The 24,530-nt window shown below is 42.5% G+C and overlaps 1 protein-coding gene and 1 pseudogene across 7 annotated transcripts in view; one reads left to right on the top strand and one right to left on the bottom strand.

Moving 5' to 3' along the window:
• The window catches only part of TRAPPC9 (trafficking protein particle complex subunit 9), a 509,996-nt gene that overhangs the window by 445,693 nt on the left and 39,773 nt on the right, over nt 1-24,530 (bottom strand). For 6 of the 7 annotated variants that reach the window (XM_067712818.1, XM_067712816.1, XM_067712820.1 and 3 more), the window contains 3 exons: nt 22,821-22,847; nt 7,986-8,107; nt 4,052-4,177 (listed from right to left, as the gene is read on the bottom strand). In XM_067712818.1, the coding sequence (XP_067568919.1) occupies nt 4,052-4,177; nt 7,986-8,107; nt 22,821-22,847 (275 nt within the window). The remainder of the gene's footprint in view (nt 1-4,051; nt 4,178-7,985; nt 8,108-22,820; nt 22,848-24,530) is intronic. The other variant, XM_067712819.1, reaches the window with a different exon arrangement.
• LOC137210479 (large ribosomal subunit protein eL31-like) lies at nt 19,719-20,091 on the top strand (annotated as a pseudogene).

Raw genomic sequence — 24,530 nt, 5'->3', positions numbered from 1 at the left:
AGTGTCCGGTCTTCAATCCATTTTGAGTTTATTTTTGTGTATGGTGTTAGGGAGTGTCCTAATTTCATTCTTTCACATGTAGCTTCCAGTTTTCCCAGCACCACTTACTGAAGAGGGAAGCAGCAGCACAGCACAGGGAGATCAGCTTGCTGCTTTGCGAGGACCTAGAGGGGTGGGATAGGGAGGGTGGGAGGGAGGCTCAAGAGGGAGGGGATATGGGGATATATGTATACATATGGCTGACTCACTTTGCTGTACAACAGAAACTGACACAGTGTTGTGGAGCAATTACACTCCAATAAAGATCTGTTAAAGGGCTTCCCTGGTGGCGCAGTGGTTGAGAGAGTGCCTGCCGATGCAGGAGACGCGGGTTCGTGCCCCGGTCTGGGAAGATCCCACATGCCGCAGAGTGGCTGGGCCCGTGAGCCATGGCCGCTGAGCCTGCGTGTCCAGAGCCTGTGCTCCGCAATGGGAGAGGCCACAATAGTGAGAGGCTCACGTACCACAAAAAAAAAAGATCTATTAAAAAATAATAAAATTAAAAAAAATTTTTAATGTAAAAATTAAAAAAAAGAAAAATCCCACCAGAACTCATTTTGCTGTCTGCTCAGCTGGCAACCAGACACGGAGATGAGTCAACTCCAGCAGAAAATCGAGTTGAGGAGAACTCGAAAGGCCCACACCCGCTGCAGCAAGGCGGGCCCCTTACCCTCCGCACGGCTCTGCTGACCCCTAGTGTTCTACGAAGACCAGGCCAACAGAGAAGGGGCTGTTCCCAACAGCTGCAAATTCCCACACATTAAATAAAAGCATCTGATCTTATAAAATACATTGTATATATACCCACCTGTGAAAACAGCTTCACCAAAAGCCCAAATGTTCAACATTAATTTGCAAAGCCAACTCTGGTCCGTAAGGGCGAGCAAGTCTTAGGACACTGAGTCTTCCAAGTCCCTCCCACACCCAACCCTCCACCAAACTGCCTGCAGTTCTTCAGCATGCTTTTAAATGCATCCCCCCGCCCCCCAGATGTCCCTCCACGCCCTGTGGCCTGAGTATAAGAGCGGCTACTGGGTAACTGCAGGGCAACACTAGACAGGACTAGACACAGAGAATCTGAACTAAACTACTCCTGATCACCATGAGTTCGTTATTCCATCATTTTACAGATGAAAATATCGAGAGATATGGAGGATTATGCTCAAGGTCACGCAGCTAATAAGTGGCAAAGCGGGGTCTGCACACAGGCCCACGACTCTGCTCCTCACTCCAGCATGACGCCCCAGCTGGATCCCCACATCCACAGGGTTCTCTCGTGCCTGCCTGACAGGTCCACGTTTCTTTGCTTTGACTCACGACCTATAACAGGTCTGCCTTTTAAGCACCTTTTCCATCCACTGTCCCTCAGCAACAAAACAGCTCAGGCCACCAAACGACTTCCGGCTCCCCAAGCCCTCCGTGCTCGAGCCAGGTCACGCCTTCACACCTGGTCCCTGCTCAGAGGCTCTTCAGCCCCTGTAGGTGGATTGTTTCTGCTCTCTGCAGGGAAACCCCTCTGGGGAGCCCTCCTCTCACCCTCAGCACAGTAGTCCCCGGGCCGCACCCCGAGCTGTCCCACTAGATCTGCATGTGCCCAGGGCTGCTCTTTGGACCAGCAGCCTAAGAGCCAGGGATTACACCCTGGTCATCCCTGCAAACGTACTGCCCAGCCCAGAGCTCACACCCAGCAGGTCACCCGGAAATCGTGGTGAGTGATGGATCCAACCCAGATGTCTGTGCATTTGCCAGCACTGCTGACGGCTGGTTTCCACCCTTCGCTCAGTTTCCCATAAAACTGAAGCTTCACCGTCAAGTGGTGGGTTTTCACTTTTCCTGCCCATCTTTACCAGAAACGTCAAGGGAAACCAAAACCTTTTCTCAACCCTTTCCTGATGACGCATTCCCATCCGTGACACCGCCGTGCTCAGCAGCTTTGAGTCCACGTAGTGTTGTTTCCCTTACGCTAAATGGCTCCAAACGTTGTGGGATTTTTTTCTCGTTTTGGTTTGTTTGTACTCGGTTTATTCGCTTGATTCTGCTTTTGTCTCTCCCTTCAGTGTTAGGCTGGCAGCTGCCACTTCTCACTCCCTTCAGCTGCCCCCCTCCCAGTGTCCCGGGGGTGCAGTAACAACCTTCACAGAAGAGGAAACCAAGGCACAGAGAGGCTAACTTACCCAAGGGGCTAAGCCAGATTCAGGCCCCAGCAGTGTGTATTCCGAGTCCCTGGGCTAAACTCTTATGCTAGAATAGCTAACTTCTTATAGATTGTGGTTATAAACATACGAGGTATCAAAACATGTATGAGCAGCATACACATCAACGCTGAGACTTTCATTAACGCCACTGCTTTATTTCTATTTTAAAAATTAAGAACCTCTGGGCTTCCCTGCTGGCACAGTGGTTGAGAGTCTGCCTGCCGATGCAGGGGACACGGGTTCGAGCCCTGGTCCAGGAAGATCCCACATGCCGCAGAGCAAACTAAGCCTGTGCGCCACAACTACTGAGCCTGCGCTCTAGAGCCGGCATGCCACGACTACTGAAGCCCGCATGCCTAGAGCCCGTGCTCTGCAACAAGAGAAGCCACCGCAATGAGGAGCCCGCGCAACGCAATGAAGAGTAGCCCCTGCTCGCCACAACTAGAGAAAGCCCGCGTGCAGCGATGAAGACCCAACGCAGCCAAAAATAAATTAATTTGAAAAAAAATTAAGAACCTCTGCAGTCAATATGGTAAAATGTTAATACGTTAAACCTAGATGATAGAGGCATGTGTGTCTTATTACTCATTCTCTCTTATATGTTCAAAATACAAAATGATTGTAAAGCCTCTCTCCCCTCCCCTCCACCCACTACCCTCTCTCTCACCTGAGCCTCCCAGACCCACATATTTTACAGTCTTTTCATTATATCCACAACTGAATCCACCTGCGTTGCCCCCAAACTCCCTCTGCAGCTTTCCCTTCTCCGAGCACAGCATGACCATCATTTACCTAATTAATCAAGCCAGAAACCTGGGCGTTATTCTGTCTGCCCTCACATACAACATTAATCCCTTCCTTTTCACCCCCTAAACATGTCTTTGATCTGTTGACTTTTTTCCATTGACCGTCCCACCACCACTCAGGTGAAGCCGCCTACACGGCCCACCTGGACTCCTCAAGAGCCTCCCACCTGGCCTCCCTCACCATGCTTACCCTACTCCACACAAAGGGGATCCCATCATTCCTGTGCTTTTAAGACCTTTCTTTTAAAAACCACTGTTCTTAGAATAAACTCCAAGTTCTTCACCTGGTGAATGTCTATCTTTGCCACGAAACTGTCAGCTTAATGAGAGAAGACTCTGCCTTCTCCACCTCTACGCCCCCTCCCGGCACAATGCCATGCTCAGCAAAGATCTGCTCGATTACAGTAACCGGTATTGTAACCCTAGTCCTGGGTCCTTAACCAAACCGCTTCACTTTTGAGTCTTGGTTGCCCTGGCCATAAAAATCCAAGGTAGATTAGAAAGATTGTAGGCGTTTGGCTAGATTACTGATTTGGGGATTTTGCAGTAGCGACCTGCAACTAAATGTTCTAATGGCTTTGTCTTATTAAAAACACATCCAGATTCAAGTAACATTTGTGGAATGCCTTAGGAGCTGTACACAGTACTTTCACACACTTCGTGTTTTATAACATGAACAACCCAGATAGGGTCACAAATGGAATAGCTTCACAAGTGACAAATGTAAGGTGATAAGGCATTAAGCTTGTCCAAGGTCGCAAAGCTGGTGAGAGCAAAGTCGTTTCTCCAATCAAAAAAAATTTTGAAAAAACAGAATTCTGAATTTTGAGGGTAAAAGACCATAATACGAAGAGGTAAAACAACTCCCTTAATCAAAGTTTCAAGTTCTGACTCCAGAGTTTTAACCGTGCCATACTGAATGCTAGCACAGCAAAATCAGATGGTCTTTTGGTGAATAAGCTCCAGGAAAACCGCGTTAATTCTTCCACTCATAGGAGGACACACACCCACCTGTCGAAGGTTGATGTAGACTGCATTCTGGAGAAATTCCGAAGCTTCCATGCTCCGCTTCTGAATGGCGAGGACACGGACGGCCTTGACACACGCTTCTAACTCAATCACCCCGGCGTTCTTATACTGCAGGGTCAAAAGAGAAGAGGAGAGGTGTTTGTGTCAGGTCGTGCAGGCGGTACCACAGGGACTCAGTGACACTGAGCAGCACGTCCCCACCCAAGGGGGGGACTTTGTGTTTGAGAAAGTCTATCCCTTAAGGGGGCAGAAGGGGTTGGTGGGATTGAGTGAACCTATAAATGCCCATATAGATATGTTTGCGTTCATTCAAATAACACAACCAACAGTCGCTGGATATTCTACAAAATTTCAAAATGTTATCAATGGAAACTTTGCTATTCACTTCCACTTAATCTCCTGCTCGAAAACATTCTTAGACTCTCTCACACCTGCAGCTTTGATGCAGTAGTTGCCAATTCATGTTACTTTGTTACAAAAGTTCTAGCTCCTTGTATCACTGTATCTGTCCTCTCTTGGCACGTTTGATGTCTTTCTGCTTATCTCTCTGAGTTACCTGTTCCTGCTTCTCAGATCCTGAGAGGAAGGACAAATGAAGATACATGAACAGAAAAGGTACCGTGGGCTTCACACAGCCACTCAGTAATGATCCCGGCGAGAACTTCTCCAATCTCATCTTCACCTCTCAAGGTTCTGCACGAGGTGACATCCAGCCAGGAGAGCTGGCCTTGCCCACGTGAAAGCTGTGTGGCTCAGACGTGAGGACAGGCCCAGAAGCTGGCTCTGGAGCCCAGGCCCCCCTGCTCTGTGCCTTCCTCTTTCCCGAGGCCCCAACTCGAAGCCCTCCATGCTCCCTGTTCTTCTGCCCTTTTTATTTTTTTTTCCTAATTACCCTGAGCTGGAGTGGTTTTCATCTGATGTATCTGAAAAGACTTCCTGCAGCTGGGGAAGAGGCTTCTGAGGTAAATCCATGTATTCTGGTGCCTGATAAGCGCCCGAGGCTGAGAGGCCCCCCCCACCAACACTCACCGAGGCGTTAAACGTGCTGTGGAGTCAGCCACCCCCCAGCAAGTGTTTGCTGAGACCCCAAGGCCTGCCTGGCATAACCACTCATGAAAATGCAGTCTGCCCACTTTTCAATTATTAAGAAGCAAAAATATCCAATTGCCCATGTTTCTTACTAAAATTATTTGTAAGGTGGGAAAAGAAATTACTGTGCCAGAAAGAGCAGGTCTCCACTGTTTCCTCATTTCCAATATGTAACAGGCGCAGAATTTGTGATATAGTACATGTAATTTATCAAAGACAGCACAAAAAGAAACTATACTTACCTAACTACCAATACTGAAGTCAAAGTCTATCAATTTTATATACCATTTAACGACACAACACAAAGAATCTAACAGGGACTTGATTTCATTGAAATATAATTATTTCCTTTCCTTCAAAATTCTTAAAATAACTTCTACTGAAGCGAAAATAGAAGTCAACTCATTTTTTTCACATATTTTGGTTATAGTTAAATATTTTAAATATTACAATGAAATTTAAATTGCAATCATAAAAAACTGTTCATATATTAGTAGAAAGATATACAGAATCAATGGGAATCAGGAAAAGAACGGACATTTACTAAAAGTCTACTACATACCTAGTCTTTTACAAGCATTCTCCTGGAACATAAGCTCTCTGATGCAGGGGCCCCCATTTTCACTGCTGAGTTCCTAGTAATCATCTACCAAGGCACCAGAATAGAATTATGCAATCAATATTTTAGAAATAAATGAGGGAATTATCTCATTCAATTCTAAAACAAACCCCTAAAATGAATACGGAACTTATTTACAGATAAAGAAAATAGGGTCCCAAAAAGTAAAGTTTCTTGCCCAAGGTCACAAAGCTAGTAATTGGTAAAGGCAGGATTTGAACTCAGGTCTGTCTGACTCCAAAACTAAGGTGGAAATCTCATTCCATTAGGAAGGGTCCAGCACCACAGACAACCCTCCTATCTTTGTTCAGATCTAGCCTTATATAGCCTTAGCATCCCATACGTAGGGAACTCGAGGACAAACCATGACAGTAAGGATTTTATAGCCAGTAATTTCTTAGGTCTTATTTACGAAGTGTCAGCAGATCAGCAGAAAAGCTCTGTAAGAAGGTATTTCTAAGAATAAAACCAAAGAGAAAACCCATAAGGAAAAGGTTTACTATATTAAAAACATTTTTGACCACAACCAAAATGAAAAACCTCATAAACAAAACAAAAGGCAAGCAACATCAGGAAAAAGATTTGTAATATATGTCAACGACAGAAAAGAAGCTAATATCCATGATTTACAAAGAGCTATCACAAAGCAATAAGAAATGCTCCCTAATTTAAATGTATGCAAAGGACAAAAACGGATAATTCATTTTAAAAATGCAATTGGCTAATACATGAACAATGTTCAATACCTCACTGGTCATCAAATGCAAACTAAAACAACGAAAAATTACTTTCACTCATCATATTGGCAAATATTTTAAAAGGACAGTGTCTGTTTGTGGGAGAACAAACTGTTATAAAGCTTTTTGGAGGACGATACAGCAATGTATATGTAAACTCTAAAAAATATATGCACACTTTTTGACTCAAGTCCACTTCTGGGAATTGTTTCCTTTTAAAAAAAAAAATCAGTCCAAAAAGATTTATCCATCACGGCATTTATCACAGCACTGTTTACAACGGTGGAAAGAAAAATTGAAGGAAAATAATATTCAGTAATAGAGAATTGGTTAAATGAGTAATTCTATATCTTTTCATTCCCTGTTGGAGAAGGAATTTGGAGAGTAACTTGAAAGTAACCTATGATAAGTGTAAATGTCATATCCAGTGACTAAATTTCCAGAAATCTTAACTAAAGGAATACTCATACAAGAAGAAAAGAATATATGTACAAGAATGTTCAAACATTTTTTTCTAAGAGTGAAAAAGTGAAGATTCAATAACGCAGAAAAACGCATAATTTGCAAATGAAAAATGTAGGTCTCCACACAGTAAAGAAGTACAGAATGCTCACCATTTTATGATATAGATGATATACATCGACAAAAAGAACAGAAAATAGACATTAAAAATGTTATCTCCAGGCTTCCCTGGTGGTGCAGTGGTTAAGAATCCGCCCACCAATGTAGGGAACATGGGTTCGAGCCCTGGTCCGGGAAGATCCCACATGCCACGGAGCAACTAAACCCATGCGCCACAACTACTGAGCCTACGCTCTAGAGCCTGCAAGCCACAACTACTGAGCCCGTGTGCCATAACCACTGAAGCCCACGCGCCTGGAGCCTGTGCTCTGCAACAAGAGAAGCCACCGCAATGAGAAGCCCACGCACTGCAACGAAGAGTAGCCCCCACTTGCCGCAACTAGAGAAAGCCTGCATGCAGCAACGAAGACCAAACACAGACAAAAATAAATTAATTAATTAATTAATTAATTTTTTTTTTTAAATGTTATCTCTGAGGACTTCCCTGGCAGTCCCGTGGTTGAGACTCCGTGCTTCCACTGCAATGGGGGGCCGCAGGTTCGATTCCTGGTCGGGGAATTAGGATCCCGCATGCCATGCGGCATGGCCAAAAAATTTAAAAAGTTTTTAAATAAAAAATTTAAAAAAAATTTTTTAAACGTTATCCCTGAGTAGCAGGGCTATGATAGCCTCTTTTTCTCCTATTTTCAGACTTATTAAATTAAATATACATGATTTTTAATCAACAAAAACCATTTTTAGGCATATAGTATTATGCATTGGGGAATACTACATGAATACTTACAGAAACAAATGCTTAGGAGATACGGCAGCAGCATTACACAATGTAAAACAGGGACTTCTGATTAAAACAACACAGTCACATAAAGGATCTACAGAGTAAGATCACCTTGCTGTAATAGGAAATGGCCTCCTTGTATTTGTCAATTATGTCTTCAGGGCTAAGGCAGTTCTTAGCCCGTCCAATCTCGGCGCTGGTATCTGGATTGATGCCATTAGTGGTGAGGGCACCTGCAAACCGAGAGAAAGAAAAGAAATAATCTTTTGCTGTTTCCATCTTGTTTCTTTGTTATTTTAAAAGAAGGGCACAAATAAGATAAAGCTTGAATATTCCCAACTGAAATTTAAATAATGAAACCATAAAGTCTTCACAGCTTATACACTCCCTATAATAGTCTTACCATCAAAGCATTGTATTAAATGTTAATTAACTCAGAATAAGTTTTCCTCCCTGTTGAAACTTTTTATTAAAGAACATGAAATGCATTATATAAAAGTAACATGTCTATAATAACTAGCTTAGTTGCCTTGACAGCAATGCAGTCAGTGTGCATTATCTCCCAGCACTAAGCTCTTCTCTTAACGCTACAAGAAACCAGACTGCACCCTCAAATGGAGATAAACTATGTGAAAGTATTTTCTGAACTATACAGCACAAAAACACATAGCTTACAAATACTGGCGTCCTTTCTGAGGCTGTCATTTTCTGTTTCTGGCCAACCCCTGTCAATAAGCAGAACCACCTAATTCCCCAGCCATCAAACTCACAGGGGCAAGAGCTCTGGAGACATGTCCGTTTATAGAATGTAACCAACTACACATAGAACTCTGACAAGAAAAAGATGAAATACTCTTTGATTTCAGAGAACACTCAAAAAATACTCTCGTTAGCCTCATAGCAGGAAAAGCTGGGCTTCTCCTAAGCCACTTGTTTATTTCAGGGACACTGAGCAAATCCAACAAATTCTGTTCCCCTCATGTCTACTGGGAGACTCAGGCACACATGTGCTGTTATCTTATAACTCACGGGGCAAAGGGTGTGTCTCACACGGCCCGCAACCTTCACGCAAGCTCATTGCCTCGCCTTGCTGTCTAAACTTGGTCCCATTTTCTCACCTGCTCTCTTGGTATTTTGTTATTCTGTATGCTGCCTCAAATGCTTTTTGGAACAGGACAGAAGAATGAGTGGATAGATAAATGGACAGATGGACAGGTGAAAGATGGGCAGACGGACAGAGAGACTCTAAGCAAAGAGGAACAAAGAACATTTCCTACGCAAAATCCTCTTCTAGTCAAGGAAGAAAGAACCATAACAGAGAACTGGGAAGAGACAGGTGGCTTAGGATTTTGTGTTTCTACAGATTTTGTGAAAATCACAGCAAGAGATAAGAGGGTAGAACTATAAATAATAAAAGAAAAGGGCATGCATGCCTGAATAAAATATTTACTTTCTAAAGAATAGATTCAAATCAGCAAGGCCCAATGACACAATCCTTGGGTCCTTACAGAACTGAGAAGTCCACTTCCAAGCCACAAGGCAACCCTTTGGAGCACTGAGAATCTACACTGGGTGGTCATAAGGCCATCAGAGCAAAAACTATGTTATTCTGCACTAACGAGGAATCAGAACCTACGTGGGGACATCCACGCGTGTCCTCATTTACAACCCATGGCAGCGTTACGCGGCGGGGGGGACTCCTAGTGAGCCCCGTTTCTGCAGGGGAGGAAACAGGTCCTAAATAGGGTGAGCATTCCTACTAGCTCTCCAGTAGTAGGAGCTGGACATACAGATATACAGAGCCGTTTACTCCAGAGCAGGATTTGAACCCAGGCCTGTATTTTTTTTTTTTTTTTTTTTTTTTTTTGCGGTACACAGGCCTCTCACTGCCGTGACCTCTCCCGTCACGGAGCACAGGCTCCAGACGCGCAGGCCCAGCGGCCATGGCTCACGGGCCCAGCCGCTCTGTGGCACGTGGGATCCTCCCAGACCGGGGCACGAACCCGCGTCCCCCGCATCGGCAGGCGGACTCTCAACCACTGCGCCACCAGGGAAGCCCCGGGCCTGTATTTTTAACCACAGTACTATCCTGCTTTGTGTGTTTTTCATGTTTACAATACCTTTGTTTCTGGCATGAAATAATATTTAATAGATGATAGGTTATCTTGATTTATCTCATTAGCTCTAATAATTTGTCTTCATATTGTTGAATTTTACTCTTTTCCCTTGGGGAATGGAAGGGAAAGAGTGGGAATCAGAATGAGGTGGGCTCTTCATTCTTCCTATGGTACCTCACCTCATCCAAGAAGCCCCCAACCAGGGAGAAGGAACAAATTTTCCCTCCATATTTAAAAAAAAAAAAGACACCACTGATAATGGGCGTTCCCTTAATGATTTACTTAATTCCAGTACAGAGGCCGGGGGGAAAAAGCATATGCAGAAACCGGGAAGAATATAACCTGTAAGAAGGTAAAAAGAGCATAGCTCACGGGAGAGCTTAGTGGGTCAGACTGATTTAATTTCACTCAGTAAAAGAATAACACGCTCTAAAAATACTAGTATGCAATGGATTTGATCTTTCTTGACACCTATAAAGTTTTGACAGTCCACATGTAACATTATTGTGAACCAGTGAAACAAGGAGTCTATAGACAGGAAAAATCAATGCCACAGGCAGGCTGAAACCCAGGCTAGAGGAAAGGAAAAGAAAGAGCATAGTTAAGAAGTGGGGAAAAGCTGGAAAAAAAAAAATCATCACAAGGGCTCCCCAGTATCAGTCCAACAACAGTTTAGTAATTCATTCAAGAGAAAGTTACTGAGTTCCTATTATGTGCAAGACAGTATAGGAGGCACAAGCCAGAAAGTCAACAAAAGTAAAATGAAGCAGAAATAAGAGGGAATGGGACTTCCCTGGTGGCACAGTGGTTAGGAATCCGTCTGCCAATGCAGGGGGCACAGGTTCAAGCCCTGGTCTAGGAATATCCCACATGCCACGGAGCAACTAAGCCCGTGAGCCACAACTACTGAAGCCCGCGCACCTAAGAGCCCGTGCTCCACAACAGGAGAAGCCACTGCGATGAGAAGCCTCAGCTCGCCGCAACTTAGAGAAAGCCCGCACTCAGCAGGACCCAATGCAGCCAAAAATAAATTTAATTAATTAATTAATTTTAAAAAAATAAAAAAGAAATAAGAGGGAATAAAACAGAGACAAATGATGCAGGAGAAAGAACGGCAAAACCATAAAAAGAGGAGAAGAACAAGGGTAGCCCCCACTCACTGCAACTAGACAAAGCCCTCAAGCAGCAATGAAGAGCCAACAAGGCCAAAAATAAATAAATAAATAAATAAAAATTTAATTAATATTAAAAAATAACAAAAGATAAATAGAATTGTAAAGTTAGAACATTGTTGAAAAGCTGTAAAAATACTCCAAAAAACAGATCAAAACATATATATGTAGGAAGGCTGCCCCCCGTCATATATAAATGCAAACTTATTTTTGTTCATTCATGGGAACTAAATTACTTTATCCAAAGCATAATATATATTTTTTTATTTTATTTATTTATTTATTTATTTTTGGCTGTGTTGGGTCTTCGTTTCTGTGCGTGGGCCTTCTCCAGTTGCGGCGAGCGGGGGCCACTCTTCATCGCGGTGCGCGGGCCTCTCACTGTCCCGGCCTCTCTTGTTGCGGAGCACAGGCTCCAGACGCGCAGGCTCAGTAGTTGTGGCTCACGGGCCTAGTTGCTCCACGGCATGTGGGATCTTCCCAGACCAGGGCTCGAACCCGTGTCCCCTGCATTGGCAGGCAGATTCTCAACCACTGCACCACCAGGGAAGCCCCAAAGCACAATATTTTAATTAAAACAAATAATCAATATTACACTTCTCCTGTCAAATCTAGTTCATAAATTTACTCTGCTATGTAACCATAACGTGTCTAAGATGGAGCTAAAATTAATGAAAATACCTTTGTATGGTTTGTGGAACTCTTCTCAAAATTCCAGGCTTTTAAAATAAATCTGAGCAGTATTTCTATACTATCTTTTTTCTTGTGAAGCAACAGATACTGTTGTCAAAATTCTGTCATTATAATGATTCATGAGCATCATGCTCTAACTAATCTGCCAGACAATAAGGCACTATCTTGACACTGTGACCAAACAAAATGAAATATAAGGAAGACAATGACCCTATTCTGGAAAATTTACAACCTATGTCAACACTGGGGTTTTTCTTTCATTGGTTAGCAAAATAAAATAAATCATATACTTTCTTAGAGCATTCGGTAGCCATGACTCTTCTTTTAGTGTAATGACCAGAAAAGAGTTAAGTATGACTTTTTTAGGTCAATTAGCAACAATCATCACTGGAAGGTAAGTAATGCGGTATTAACTGGTAGCAATGCTTCCGCCTACATTAGACCTAAAATAAAACTACACTGAGTTCTGAAAGTATTATAAAGGAAGAGATGAGGTCCCTAATGAGAAAAAAATAGTAAGAAATCAAAGAAGTAAAGGCTTTTTAATTAACCATTCCTACAGAAAGGAATAGACTATAGTAGTTAAGAGAACAGACCTGGAGACACATGTGTGGGTGTGAATTCCCACATCACCGCTAACTAGCTGTACCCATGACAAGTCAATGAACTTTTCTGCATCTCAGTTTCCTCATCTACAGACTGGGGATAACAGCAGTACCTATCTCCTAGAACTGTTGTAAGAATTAAATTGCTTTTAAAATACCTCAGATCTTAGATATGACACCAAAAGCACAGGCAACGAAGAAAAGTTAGATAAAGTGGACTTCATCAAAACTTAAAACTTCTATGCTTCAAAGGACACCATCAACAAAGTGAAAAAACAACACACAGAATAGGAGAAAATTTTTGTAAACCATATATCTGATAAGGAACTTGTATCTACAATATAAAAAGAAATCTTACAACTCAACAATAAAAAGACAAAAACTCAATTAAAAATGGATAAAGGATCTAAAAAGACCTTTCAGTGATCCAGAAAGGATCTCATTCAGATTCGACGGAGAAATTAAACCCTTTACAGACAATCAAAAGTTAAGAGAATTCAGCACCACCAAACCAGCTTTACAATAAATGCTAAAGGAACTTCTCAAGGCAGGAAACACAAAAGAAGGAAAACACCTACAGTAACAAACCCGAAATAATTAAGAAAATGGTAAGAGGAACATACATATAGATAATTACCTTAAATGTAAATGGATTAAATGCTCCAACCAAAAGACACAGACTGGCTGAATGGATACAAAAACAAGACCAGTACATATGCTGTCTACAAGAGACCAACGTCAGACCTAGGGACACATACACACTGAAAGTGAGGGGATGGAAAAAGATATTCCATGCAACTGGAAATCAAAAAAAAGTTGGAGGGCTTCCCTGGTGGCGCAGTGGTTGAGAGTCCGCCTGCCAATGCAGGGGACACGAGTTCGTGCCCCGGTCCAGGAAGATCCCACATGCCGTGGAGCAGCTGGGCCCATGAGCCATGGCCGCTGAGCCTGCGCGTCCGGAGCCTGTGTTCTGCAACGGGAGAGGCCACAACAGTGAGAGGCCCACGTACCACAAAAAAAAAAAAAAAAAAAAAAGAAAGCTGGAGTAGCAATTCTCATATCAGACAAAACAGACTTTAAAAGAAAGACTATTACAAAAGAGACAAAAAGAACACTGCATAATGATCAAGGGATCAATCCAAGAAGAAGATATAACAATTGTAAATATTTATGCACCCAACATAGGAGCACCTCAATACATAAGGCAAATGCTAACAGCCATAAAAGGGGAAAGCAACAGTAACACAACAGTAGGGGACTTTTAGCACCCCATTTTCACCAATGGACAGATCATCCAAAATGAAAATAAATAAGGAAACACAAGCTTTAAATGACACATTAAACAAGATGGACTTGGGCTTTCCTGGTGGCACAGTGGTTGAGAGTCCGCCTGCTGATACAGGGGACGCGGGTTCCTGCCCCGGTCCAGGAGGATCCCACATGCCACAGAGTGGCTGGGTGCGGGAGCCATGGCCGTTGGGCCTGCGCGTCCGGAGCCTATGCTCCGCAGCAGGAGAGGCCGCGGCAGTGAGAGGCCCGCATACCACAAAAAAAAAAAAAAAAAAAAACAAGATGGACTTAATTAATACTTATAGGACATTCCATCCAAAAACAACAAAATACACTTTCTTCTCAAGTGCTCATGGAAACTCTCCAGGCTGGATCATACCTTGGGTCACAAATCAAGCCTTGGTAAATTTAAGAAAACTGAACTCGTATCAAGTATCTTTTCCAACCACAACACTATGACACTAGACATCAATTACAGGAAAAAAAATCTGTAAAAAATAAAAACACATGGAGGCTAAACAATACACTACTAAATAACCAAGAGATCACTGAAGAAATCAAAGAGGAAATCCAAAAATACCTAGAAACAAATGACAATGAAAACACGACGACCCAAAACCTATGGGATGCAGCAAAAGCAGTTCTAAGAGGGAAGTTTATAGCAATACCATCCTACCTCAGGAAACAAGAAACATCTCAAATAAACAAACTAACCTTACACCTAAAGCAATTACAGAAAGAAGAACAAAAAAACCCCAAAGTTAGCAGAAGGAAAGAAATCATAAAGATCAGATTAGAAATAAATGAAAAAGAAATGAAGGAAACAATAGCAAAGATCAATAAAACTAAAAGCTGGTTCTCTGAGTAGAAAAACAAAATTGATAAACCATTAGCCAGACTCATCAAGAAAAAAAGGGAGAAGACTCGAATCAACAGAATTAGAAATGAAAGAGGAGCAGTAACAACTGACACTGCAGAAATACAAAGGATCATGAGAGATTACTACAAGCAACTAAATGCCAATAAAATGGACAACCTGGAAGAAATGGACACATTCTTAGAAAAGCACAACCTTCCGAGACTGAACCAGGAAGAAATAGAAAATATAAACAGACCAATCACAAGCACTGAAATTGAAACTGTGATTAAAAATCTTCCAACAAGGGGCTTCCCTGGTGGCACAGTGGTTGAGAGTCTGCCTGCCGATGCAGGGGACACGGGTTTGTGCCCCGGTCTGGGAAGATCCCACATGCTGCGGAGCAGCTAGGCCCATGAGCCACGGCTGCTGAGCCTGCGCATCCGGAGCCTGTGCTCCACTACAGTAGAAGCCACAACAGTAACAGGCCCACATACTGCAAAAAAAAGAAAAATCTTCCAAAAAAAAAGCCCAGGACCAGATGGCTTCACAGGTGAATTCTATCAAACATTTAGAGAAGAGCTAACACCTATCCTTCTCAAACTCTTACAAAATATAGCAGAGGGAGGAACACGCCCAAACCCATTCTATGAAGCCACCATCACCCTGATACGAAAACCAGACAAAGATGTCACAAAAAAGAAAACTACAGGCCAATATCTCTGATGAACATAGATGCAAAACTCCTCAACAAAATACCAGGAAAGAGAATCCAACAGCACATTAAAAGGACATACGCCATGATCAAGTGGGGTTTATCCAAGGAATGCAAGGATTCTTCAATACACGCAAATCAAACAATGTGATACACCAATATTAACAGACTGAAGGATAAAAACCATATCATCTCAATAGATGCAGAAAAAGCTTTTGACAAAATTCAACACCTATTTATGATAAAAACTCTCCAGAAAGTAGGCATAGAGGGAACCTACCTCCACATAATAGAGGCCATATATGACAAATCCACAGCCAACACCGTTTTCCATGGTGAAAAACTGAAACCATTTCCTCTAAGATCAGGAACAAGACAAGGTTGCCCACTCTCACCACTGTTATTCAACATAGTTTTGGAAGTTTTAGCCACAGCAATCAGAGAAGAAAAAGAAATAAAAGAAACCCAAATCAGAAAAGAAGTAAAACTGTCAGTGTTTGCAGATGACATGATACTATACATAGAAAATCATAAAGGTGCCACCAGAAAACTACTAGAGCTAATCAATGAATTTGGTATAGTAGTAGGATACAAAATTAATGCACAGAAATCATTTGCATTCCTATACACTAACGATGAAAAATCTGAAAGAGAAGTTAAGGAAACACTCCCATTTACCATTGCAACAAGAAGAATAAAATACCTAGGAATAAACCTACCTAAGGAGACAAAAGATCTACATGCAGAAAACTATAAGACACTGATGAAAGAAATTAAAGATGATACAAACAGATGGAGACATATACCATGTTCTTGGATTGGAAGAATCAACATTGTGAAAATGACTGTACATCCCAAAGCAATCTACAGATTCACTGCAATCCCTATCAAACTACCAATGGCATTTCTCACAGAACTAGAACAGAAAATTGCACAATGTGTATGGAAACACAGAAGACCCCGAATAGCCAAAGCAATCTTGAGAAAGGAAAACAGAGCTGGGGGAATCAGGCTCCCAGACTTCAGACTATAGTACAAAGCTACATTAATCAAGACAGTATGTTACTGACACAGAAACAGAAATATAGATCAATGGAAAAGGATAGAAAGCCCAGAGATAAACCCACACACATATGGTCACCTTATCTTTGATAAAGGAAGCAAGAATATACAATGGAGAAAAGACAGCCTCTTCAATAAGTGGTGCTGGGAAAACTGGACAGCTACATGTAAAAGAATGAAATTCGAACATTCCCTAACACCATACACAAAAATAAATTCAAAATGGATTAAAGACCTAAGTGTAAGGTCAGACACTATAAAACTCTTAGAGGAAAACACAGGCAGAACACTCTATGACATAAATCACAGCAAGATCCTTTTTGGCCCACCTCCTAGAGAAATGGAAATAAAAACAAAAAATGGGACCTAATGAAACTTAAAAGCTTTTGCACAGCAAAGGAAACCATAAACAAAACGAAAAGACAATCCTCAGAATGGTGTAAATATTTGCAAACGAGGCAACTGACAAAGGATTAATCGCCAAAATATACAAGCAGCTCATGCAGCTCAATATCAAAAAAACAAACAACCCCATCCAAAAATGGGAAGAAGACCTAAATAGACATTTCTCCAAAGAAGATATACAGATTGTCAACAAACACATGAAAAGATGCTCAACATCACTAATCATTAGAGTAATGGGAATCAAAACTACAATTAGGTAGCACCTCACACCGGTCAGAATGGCCATCATCAAAAAATCTACAAACAATAAATGCTGGAGAGGGTGTGGAGAAAAGGGAACCCTCTTGCACTGTTGGTGGGAATGTAAATTGATACAGTCACTATGGAGAAGAGTATGGAGGTTCCTTAAAGAACTAAAAATGGAACTACCTTATGACCCAGCATTCCCACTACTGGGCATATACCCTGAGAAAACCATAATTCAAAAAGAGTCACGTACCACAATGTTCATTGCAGCTCTATTTACAATAGCCAGGACATGGAAGCAACCTAAGTGTCCATTGACAGATGAATGGATAAAGAACGTGTGGCACACATATACAATGGAATATTACTCAACCAGAAAAAGAAATGAAATTGAGTCATCCGTAGTGAGGTGGATGGACCTAGAGTCTGTCATACAGAGTGAAGTAAGTCAGAAAGAGAAAAAGAAATACTGTAGCTAACACATATATATGGAATCAAAAAAAAAAAAAACAGAAAAAGGTTCTGAAGAACCTAGGGGCAGGACAGGAATAAAGACGCAGATGTAGAGAATGGACTTGAGGACACGGGGAGGGGGAAGGGTAAGCTGGGACAAAGTACGAGAGTGGCACTGACATATATACACTACCAAACGTAAGTGGGGAGCAGCTGTATAGCACAGGGAGATCAGCTCAGTGCTTTGTGTCCAACTAGAGGGGTTGGATAGGGAGGGTGGGAGGGAGACACAAGACGGAGTAGATATGGGGATATACGTATGCACTTAGCTGATTCCCTTTGTTATACAGAGGAAACTAACACACCATTTTAGAGCAATTATACTCCAATAAAGATATTTTTTAAAAAATGGATAAAGGATGTGAAAAGACGTTTTTCAAGGAAATTGTACAAATGGCCTATAAGCACAGTGAAAAAGATGCTCAAGGGCTTCCGTGGTGGTGCAGTGCTTAAGAATCTGCCTGGCAATGCAGGGGACACGGGTTCAAGCCCTGGTCCGGGAAGATTCCACATGCTGCAGAGCAACTAAGCCTGTGCACCACAGCTACTGAGCCTGCACTCTGGAGCCCCTGAGCCACAACTACTGAGGCTGTGTGCCACAACTACTGAAGCCCACACACCTAGAGCCCGTGCTCTGCAACAAGAGAAGCCACCACAATGAGAAGCTCGCTCACAGCAACAAAGAGTAGCCCCCTCTCGCCACAGCTAGAAAAAGCCTGCAGGCAGCAACGAAGACCCAACGCAGCCAGAAATAAATAAATAAATAAAATAATTTTTTAAAAAAGAAAAAGGGGGCTTCCCTGGTGGCGCAGTGGTTGAGAGTCCACCTGCCAATGCAGGGGACATGGGTTCGTGCCCCGGTCCGGGAAGATCTCACTTGCCACAGAGTGGCTGGGCCCGTGAGCCATGGCCACTGAGCCTGCACATCCGGAGCCTGTGCTCCGCTACAGGAGAGGCCACAAGTGAGAGGCCCGTGTACCAGAAAAAAAGAAAAAGAAAAAAAAGAAAAAGATGCTCAATATCAATAGCTATAAGGGAAATCAAATCAAAACTACAAGGAGGCGGAGAAAACCATAATTTGAAAAGATACACACACCCCTATGTTCATTGCTGCAGTATTTACAATAGCCCGGACATGGAAGCAACCTAAATGTCCCTCAACAGAGAATGGATAAAGAAGAGATGGTACAGGGCTTCCCTGGTGGCGCAGTGGTTGAGAGTCCGCCTGCCGATGCAGGGGACACGGGTTCATGCCCTGGTCCGGGAAGATCCCACATGCCGTGGAGCGGCTGGGCCCGTGAGCCATGGCCGCTAAGCCTGCACGTCCAGAGCCTGTGCTCCACAACGGGAGAGGCCACATCAGTGAGAGGCCCGCGTACCGCAAAAAAAAAAAGAGAGATGGTACATACAGACAATGGAATATTACTCAGCCGTAAAAAAAGATTGTAATAATGCCATTTGCAGCCACGTGGATGGATCTAGAGACTGTGATACTGAGTAAAGTCAGACACAGAAAGACAAATATCATATGATATTGCTTATATGTGGAATCTAAAAAAAGGGTACAAATGAACTTATTTACAAAACAGAAGTAGAGTCACAGATGTAGAAAACAAACTTATGGTTACCAGGGAATGTGGGGGGAGGGATAAATTGGGAGATTGGGATTGACATATACACACTACTATATATATAAAATAGATAACTAAAAAGAACCTACTGTGTAGCACAGGGAACTATACTCAATACTCCGTAATGGCCTATATGGGAAAAGAATCTTAAAAAAAGAGTGGGTATATGCATATGTGTAACTGATTCACTTTGCTGTGCATCCGAAACTAACACAACATTGTAAATCAACTATAATCCAATAAAAATTTTAAAAAAAGGAAAAAATATATATATTATGGCAAACTTTTATGATATTTTAACATTAGTAAATATACACAAATACAAATAAAAATTCTATTTCCATTTTAAACGACAACAAAAAAAACTACAAGGAGAAACCACTTCACCCTCACTGGAACATCTATAATCAAAAAGATGATAACACCCTGACCTGGGGCTCCAGGAGCCCCGGGGGCGGTTGCATGAGGCTGGCTGGGAGGGAAGACTTGGCCTGGCTTTGTCCCACTCCACTCTGAGCCTTCTCGCCGACAGGGTTTAGATGGCTCCCGCAAAGAAGGGTGGCAAGAAGAAGGGCCAGTCTGCCGTCAACGAGGTGACGACCAGAAAATACACTCTCAACGTTCACAAGAGCATCCCTGGAGTGGGTTTCAAGAAGCGTGCCCCTCGGGCACTCAAAGAAATCCGGAAATTTGCCATGAAGGAGATGGGAACTCCAGATGTGCGCATCGACACCAGGCTCCACAAAGCTGTCTGCGCCAAAGGAATAAGGGATGTCCCGTATTGTATCCATGTGCAGCTGTCCAGAAACATAAGGAAGATGAAGATGCACCAGACAAGCTCTGTACGTTGGTTACCATGTACCTGCCACCATTATCAAAAACCTAAAGACAGTTAATGTGGATGAGAACTAACTGCTGATTGTTAAGCAAAGTTATAGAACTGCCAAAACAAAAGAAAAGTGAATAACAAGCATTGATGAGGACATAGAGAAACTGGAACTCTCATACACTGCTGCTGAGGAAGTAAAACAGCACAACCGCTTTGGAAAACAATCTGGCAGTTCCTCAAATAGTTAAACATTTAGTTACCGTATGACCCTGTAATTCTAATTCCTAGGCATATACATGAGAGAACTGAAAACATACATCCACATAAAAACATATATGAATGTTAACAGCACCATTACTCATAACAGCCAAAAAGTAGAAACAACCCAAATGTCCATCAGCTGAAGAAGGGGTAAACAAAAAGTGGTCTATCCATATGTTGAAATATTATTCAGCAAAAGCAAAACGTGAAGTACTGATCCGTGATACAACACGGACAAACCTTGAAAACATTATGCTAAGTGAAAGAAGTCGGTCATAAAAGACTACAAGCTGTATGACTCCATTTATACGAAATGCCCAGAACAGGCAAATCCAGAGACAGAAGAGTGGTTGCCTGGGGCTGGGGGAGGATGGGGGAAATGAGTGGTGACTGATCATCTGTACGGGGCTTCCTGCTGGGGTGATGAAAATGTCCAAGACTGATGGTGATACACAACTCTGGTCATAGAGTAAAAACCTCTGTATATTTTAATGGGTAAGTTGTATTAAAACTGTTAAGAAAATAAAGCACCTCGGACCAGTGCCTTCACGTAGTAAGTGCAAATTGCTAATTTTCATTATAGGAAGAAGAAACTCCTGTCAACATTAAAATGGGAAAAGCAAATTTGAGTTAACTGAAATGGGACAAAAGATCACTTCACTTGAAACAGCTGTTGAATGTACATGCAACATTCAGAAATGACAAGAAACAACAGTGTGACACGAAGAAGCATTCTGTTTCAAATGCCCATCAAGGGCTCGGAAGCTGAGCTGCTAGAAGTGATTGGAGAAGCTCTTCCCGAGACGGTCAAACTCCTCCTTCCGGCCTTTGACATGGTTGTGGGGAAAGCAGGCAGCAAAAACTCTGAAACAGTTTCCTTCAAATAATTTATCCATTTAAAGTTCAAAAATAAAATGAAAGTGATACAATTTCGTGCTGGGTTTTCTATAGAGCCGAACAATTTTGCCATCCCCGAGAGAACACTAGCAGAGCCTAAGGAGAGTCACAGCACACTGCTCCCAGGAGTCGTGAAGTGATTCCCCACCAACACGTGTGCCAGGGTTTAAAGGGCAGAGAAGAAGAGACTAACGTCTGAAAGGCAGATGAGACATTGGCAAGTGAAGAGAAGGCTGCGGCCAGTCCTGGGACAAGCCCTGTGAGCAGAGGCTAGAAGGGCTCCAGGTGAACTGGGGGGGAAGCGGGGGGTGCGGGCGGGCAGAATCTCAACTCTCTCCTTGCTCTCCCTCGGGGAAGAAGACAGAGTTTGCGTGCTTCTCACTTGGAACCGTAATAGAGGGCGTCCTGGGATGCCAAACCCTGGCTCTGCGTCCTTTCCTGCCAGTCTCACCCTCTCCCTGAACAGAAGCCCCACAGAACCACCCTGACTTCACTCCCAGCACTCGAAACTCAATTTCAGCTCTATACACCCTTATTTTGAAAAGTTTCAGAAATAAAAAATATTCTATTCTTTTTTTAATCTCAACATATGACTGATTTTTCTGACAGCTCTAAGCTACTTCTACTTGGCAGAAGCACCTAATTCTCCTGCAAGGGAATCCCGTACTTTCCATCAGGCATAACTAGCCAGTCTGGGCTCCTTAACTTCTATTGCTCAAATACCAATACATCTAACACTGATTTCATCGTTCATCAGTTTTGGATGGGAGGTGAGGGAGTATCATTCAGTTCCTCAGCCCGCCCTCAACTGCTTTCTCATCAGCAACTCAGGTCTCCTAAAAACAAAGCAAAACATTTGTTTTCCTTCCTCTAGGAAGGAAAACACTTTCCACAAGCTCCATCAGGAAACGTCAGCCTAGAGAAAGAATGCAACACAAATGTTAAAACAAAAATCTACAAACCTGAAGCAATTTCGTTTCAAACTCAAGATACACAACGAGATGAAAGTAAATGTGTTGGTCGCAAAGCGTGTGTAAGCATGTGACCATCTGCTGTCCATCCTTCAAAGGAAGGGAGGGTTTTCATTTTTATTATTATTCTTTGTCATTGTCCGATTAAGGCAGAAAACAGTAGAGCTCATTACGAAATAATTAAGCACTGCAATAAAAGAGTTTTTTGCTGTATGAATTACAGAAGGCATTAAGAGGGGAAAGGAAAACCCACCTCTGTGAAAAATGCAAAATGGCTTTCCCTGTTAAGAACACACATACAAAATGCAACAGAGAATTCAAATTCACACTGAGAGGAGCATAAGCCACAGCATCAGAGCAGAGTCGTTACTATGAGTAAATTCGAAATTAACTGGACAGGCATGCTCAGTGCATTCAGAGAATTTTAAAAGCACACTGCAAATCATCCACTTAACCATGCTAGAGGAAGAATTTCCCTCTTCGACAAACAACATAAATCAATAGGGTGCCCCATGAAACAAGGAACAAACAACAATCAGGTTTGTAACAGTTCTGATTTAAAGTTACTTAAATCAGTATGTTCCAAAGATCGTAATCCGGAAATTTTAACCATTCATTCACACCACCATGAAACAAGCACTTAAAAAAATAACCAAAAGAAACTAAGCACATAGATCATGTACCTGGATCAATGAGAACTTCTTGTGCCCCTGGAAGAAAGAACAGATTATGGTCTTTTATTTGAAAAACAAAACTACTTTTAAAAATAACTGCTAAATCACATTTCATAATTCACATAGCCTCAAAAAATGAGACACTTGTATCTGATCAGAAAAGTAATTCTGAGTAACAGTATGTTACAATTCAGTGCCTTTATGCTTTAGAAGGAAAAAAAGAGAAGAAAAACTATTTCTCATATCCTGCACAAACTGCAAAGTGCTTCCCTATCTCTCTCCCTTCCCACTTTCCAAGCTTATACTCCCTAACTCTTCTGAAACAAGTATGAGAATTTCTTATTCCCACAAATAAGCCAAGTGACAGAAGAATATCAATTTATTTGTATAAATATATGCCCACACCTTAGCCTGAAGAAGAAAGGTATCAGAAGGCTATATGGAACTTATTTCTCCTTCCTAAAATCACACGCGCGTGCGCACACACACCCACACACACACATTCACACAGACACAGACACACATACACACTGATTTACTGGACATTTCACAAGCTAAGGATTTCCAACTTCTAGAAGGTAGCTCTGTAGTTAGTTTACAACACAAAACAGTTAACTTCATTATTATCAAGAAGCTTTTGAAAGCCTTGATCATCTATTAAACCATCCAAATATCAACGAGACCCAATTAGCCTTCTCTATAGAATGTAATTTCCCATGATGGCAAAACACACCCTAAGAGGAACTGGGTTCAAGAGTCCTGCTTATCATTAGCTATGATCTTTTTTTTTTTTTTTTTTTTTTGCGGTACGCGGGCCTCTCACTGTTGTGGCCTCTCCCGTTGCAGAGCACAGGCTCCGGACGTGCAGGCTCAGCGGCCATGGCTCACGGGCCCAGCCGCTCCGCGGCATGTGGGATCTTCCCGGACCGGGGCATGAACCCACGTCCCCTGCATCGGCAGGCGGACTCTCAACCACTGCGCCACCTGGGAAGCCCAGCTATGATCATTTTTAAACATGTTAACAAGATTCAGAAAGGTATGTCCCAATAACATGTATTCTTACTGAAATAGCATGTTTTCAATCGTCCATAGAGAATAGGTCCCATGATGCTACTTAAGAGCTACTCTGTGTACTGCAATGTCCATTTTTACATGCAGACTAAAACTCACTGCCATCTAGAAGCCACGATTATACTAAAGAACAGGTGCTTCCTACTGGATACTGACTACATGCCAAACACAATGCTTGACAACCATCATGTGTGATTGTCAGGGCAACCCTACGAGGTAGATGAGGATGAGAAAGCCTGCGGGGCGGATGCGGAGCCAGGGATGCGGCACCATCACACACTCCACAACATGCCCACGACGAGTGCTGATGGATCTGCACTGAGGGGACACTGAGCTGTGTGGAAACTTGGGGGATGTGAGATTTCCAGATAGTGCTAAAAACATCCTGTTCAGTGAAAAACCTGGTCAAATATGTTATACTGTGCCTTGTCCTTTGAATAGGGAACATGAATGAGACTTTTTCGATGCCTCAGAGTCATAATCACAATCATCAATTACTCGACCTCTTAGGGCGTCCAGGGATGAACCGGGCCCTATGCTAAGTACACTGAGACTGCAGAGCTTTTAAGGTTGTTTAATGAAGCTTGTAAAAATCTTTCTGTCTCAAGCCTCACACAGGCGGTCAACTATCACTTCTCACTGGTGTGG

Source organism: Pseudorca crassidens, chromosome 17 (genome assembly GCF_039906515.1).
Source record: "Pseudorca crassidens isolate mPseCra1 chromosome 17, mPseCra1.hap1, whole genome shotgun sequence".
In the NCBI taxonomy this organism is placed as follows: Eukaryota; Metazoa; Chordata; class Mammalia; order Artiodactyla; family Delphinidae; genus Pseudorca; species Pseudorca crassidens.
Note: the sequence above shows the minus strand (reverse complement) of the source record. Positions and strands in the feature narration are given on the sequence as shown.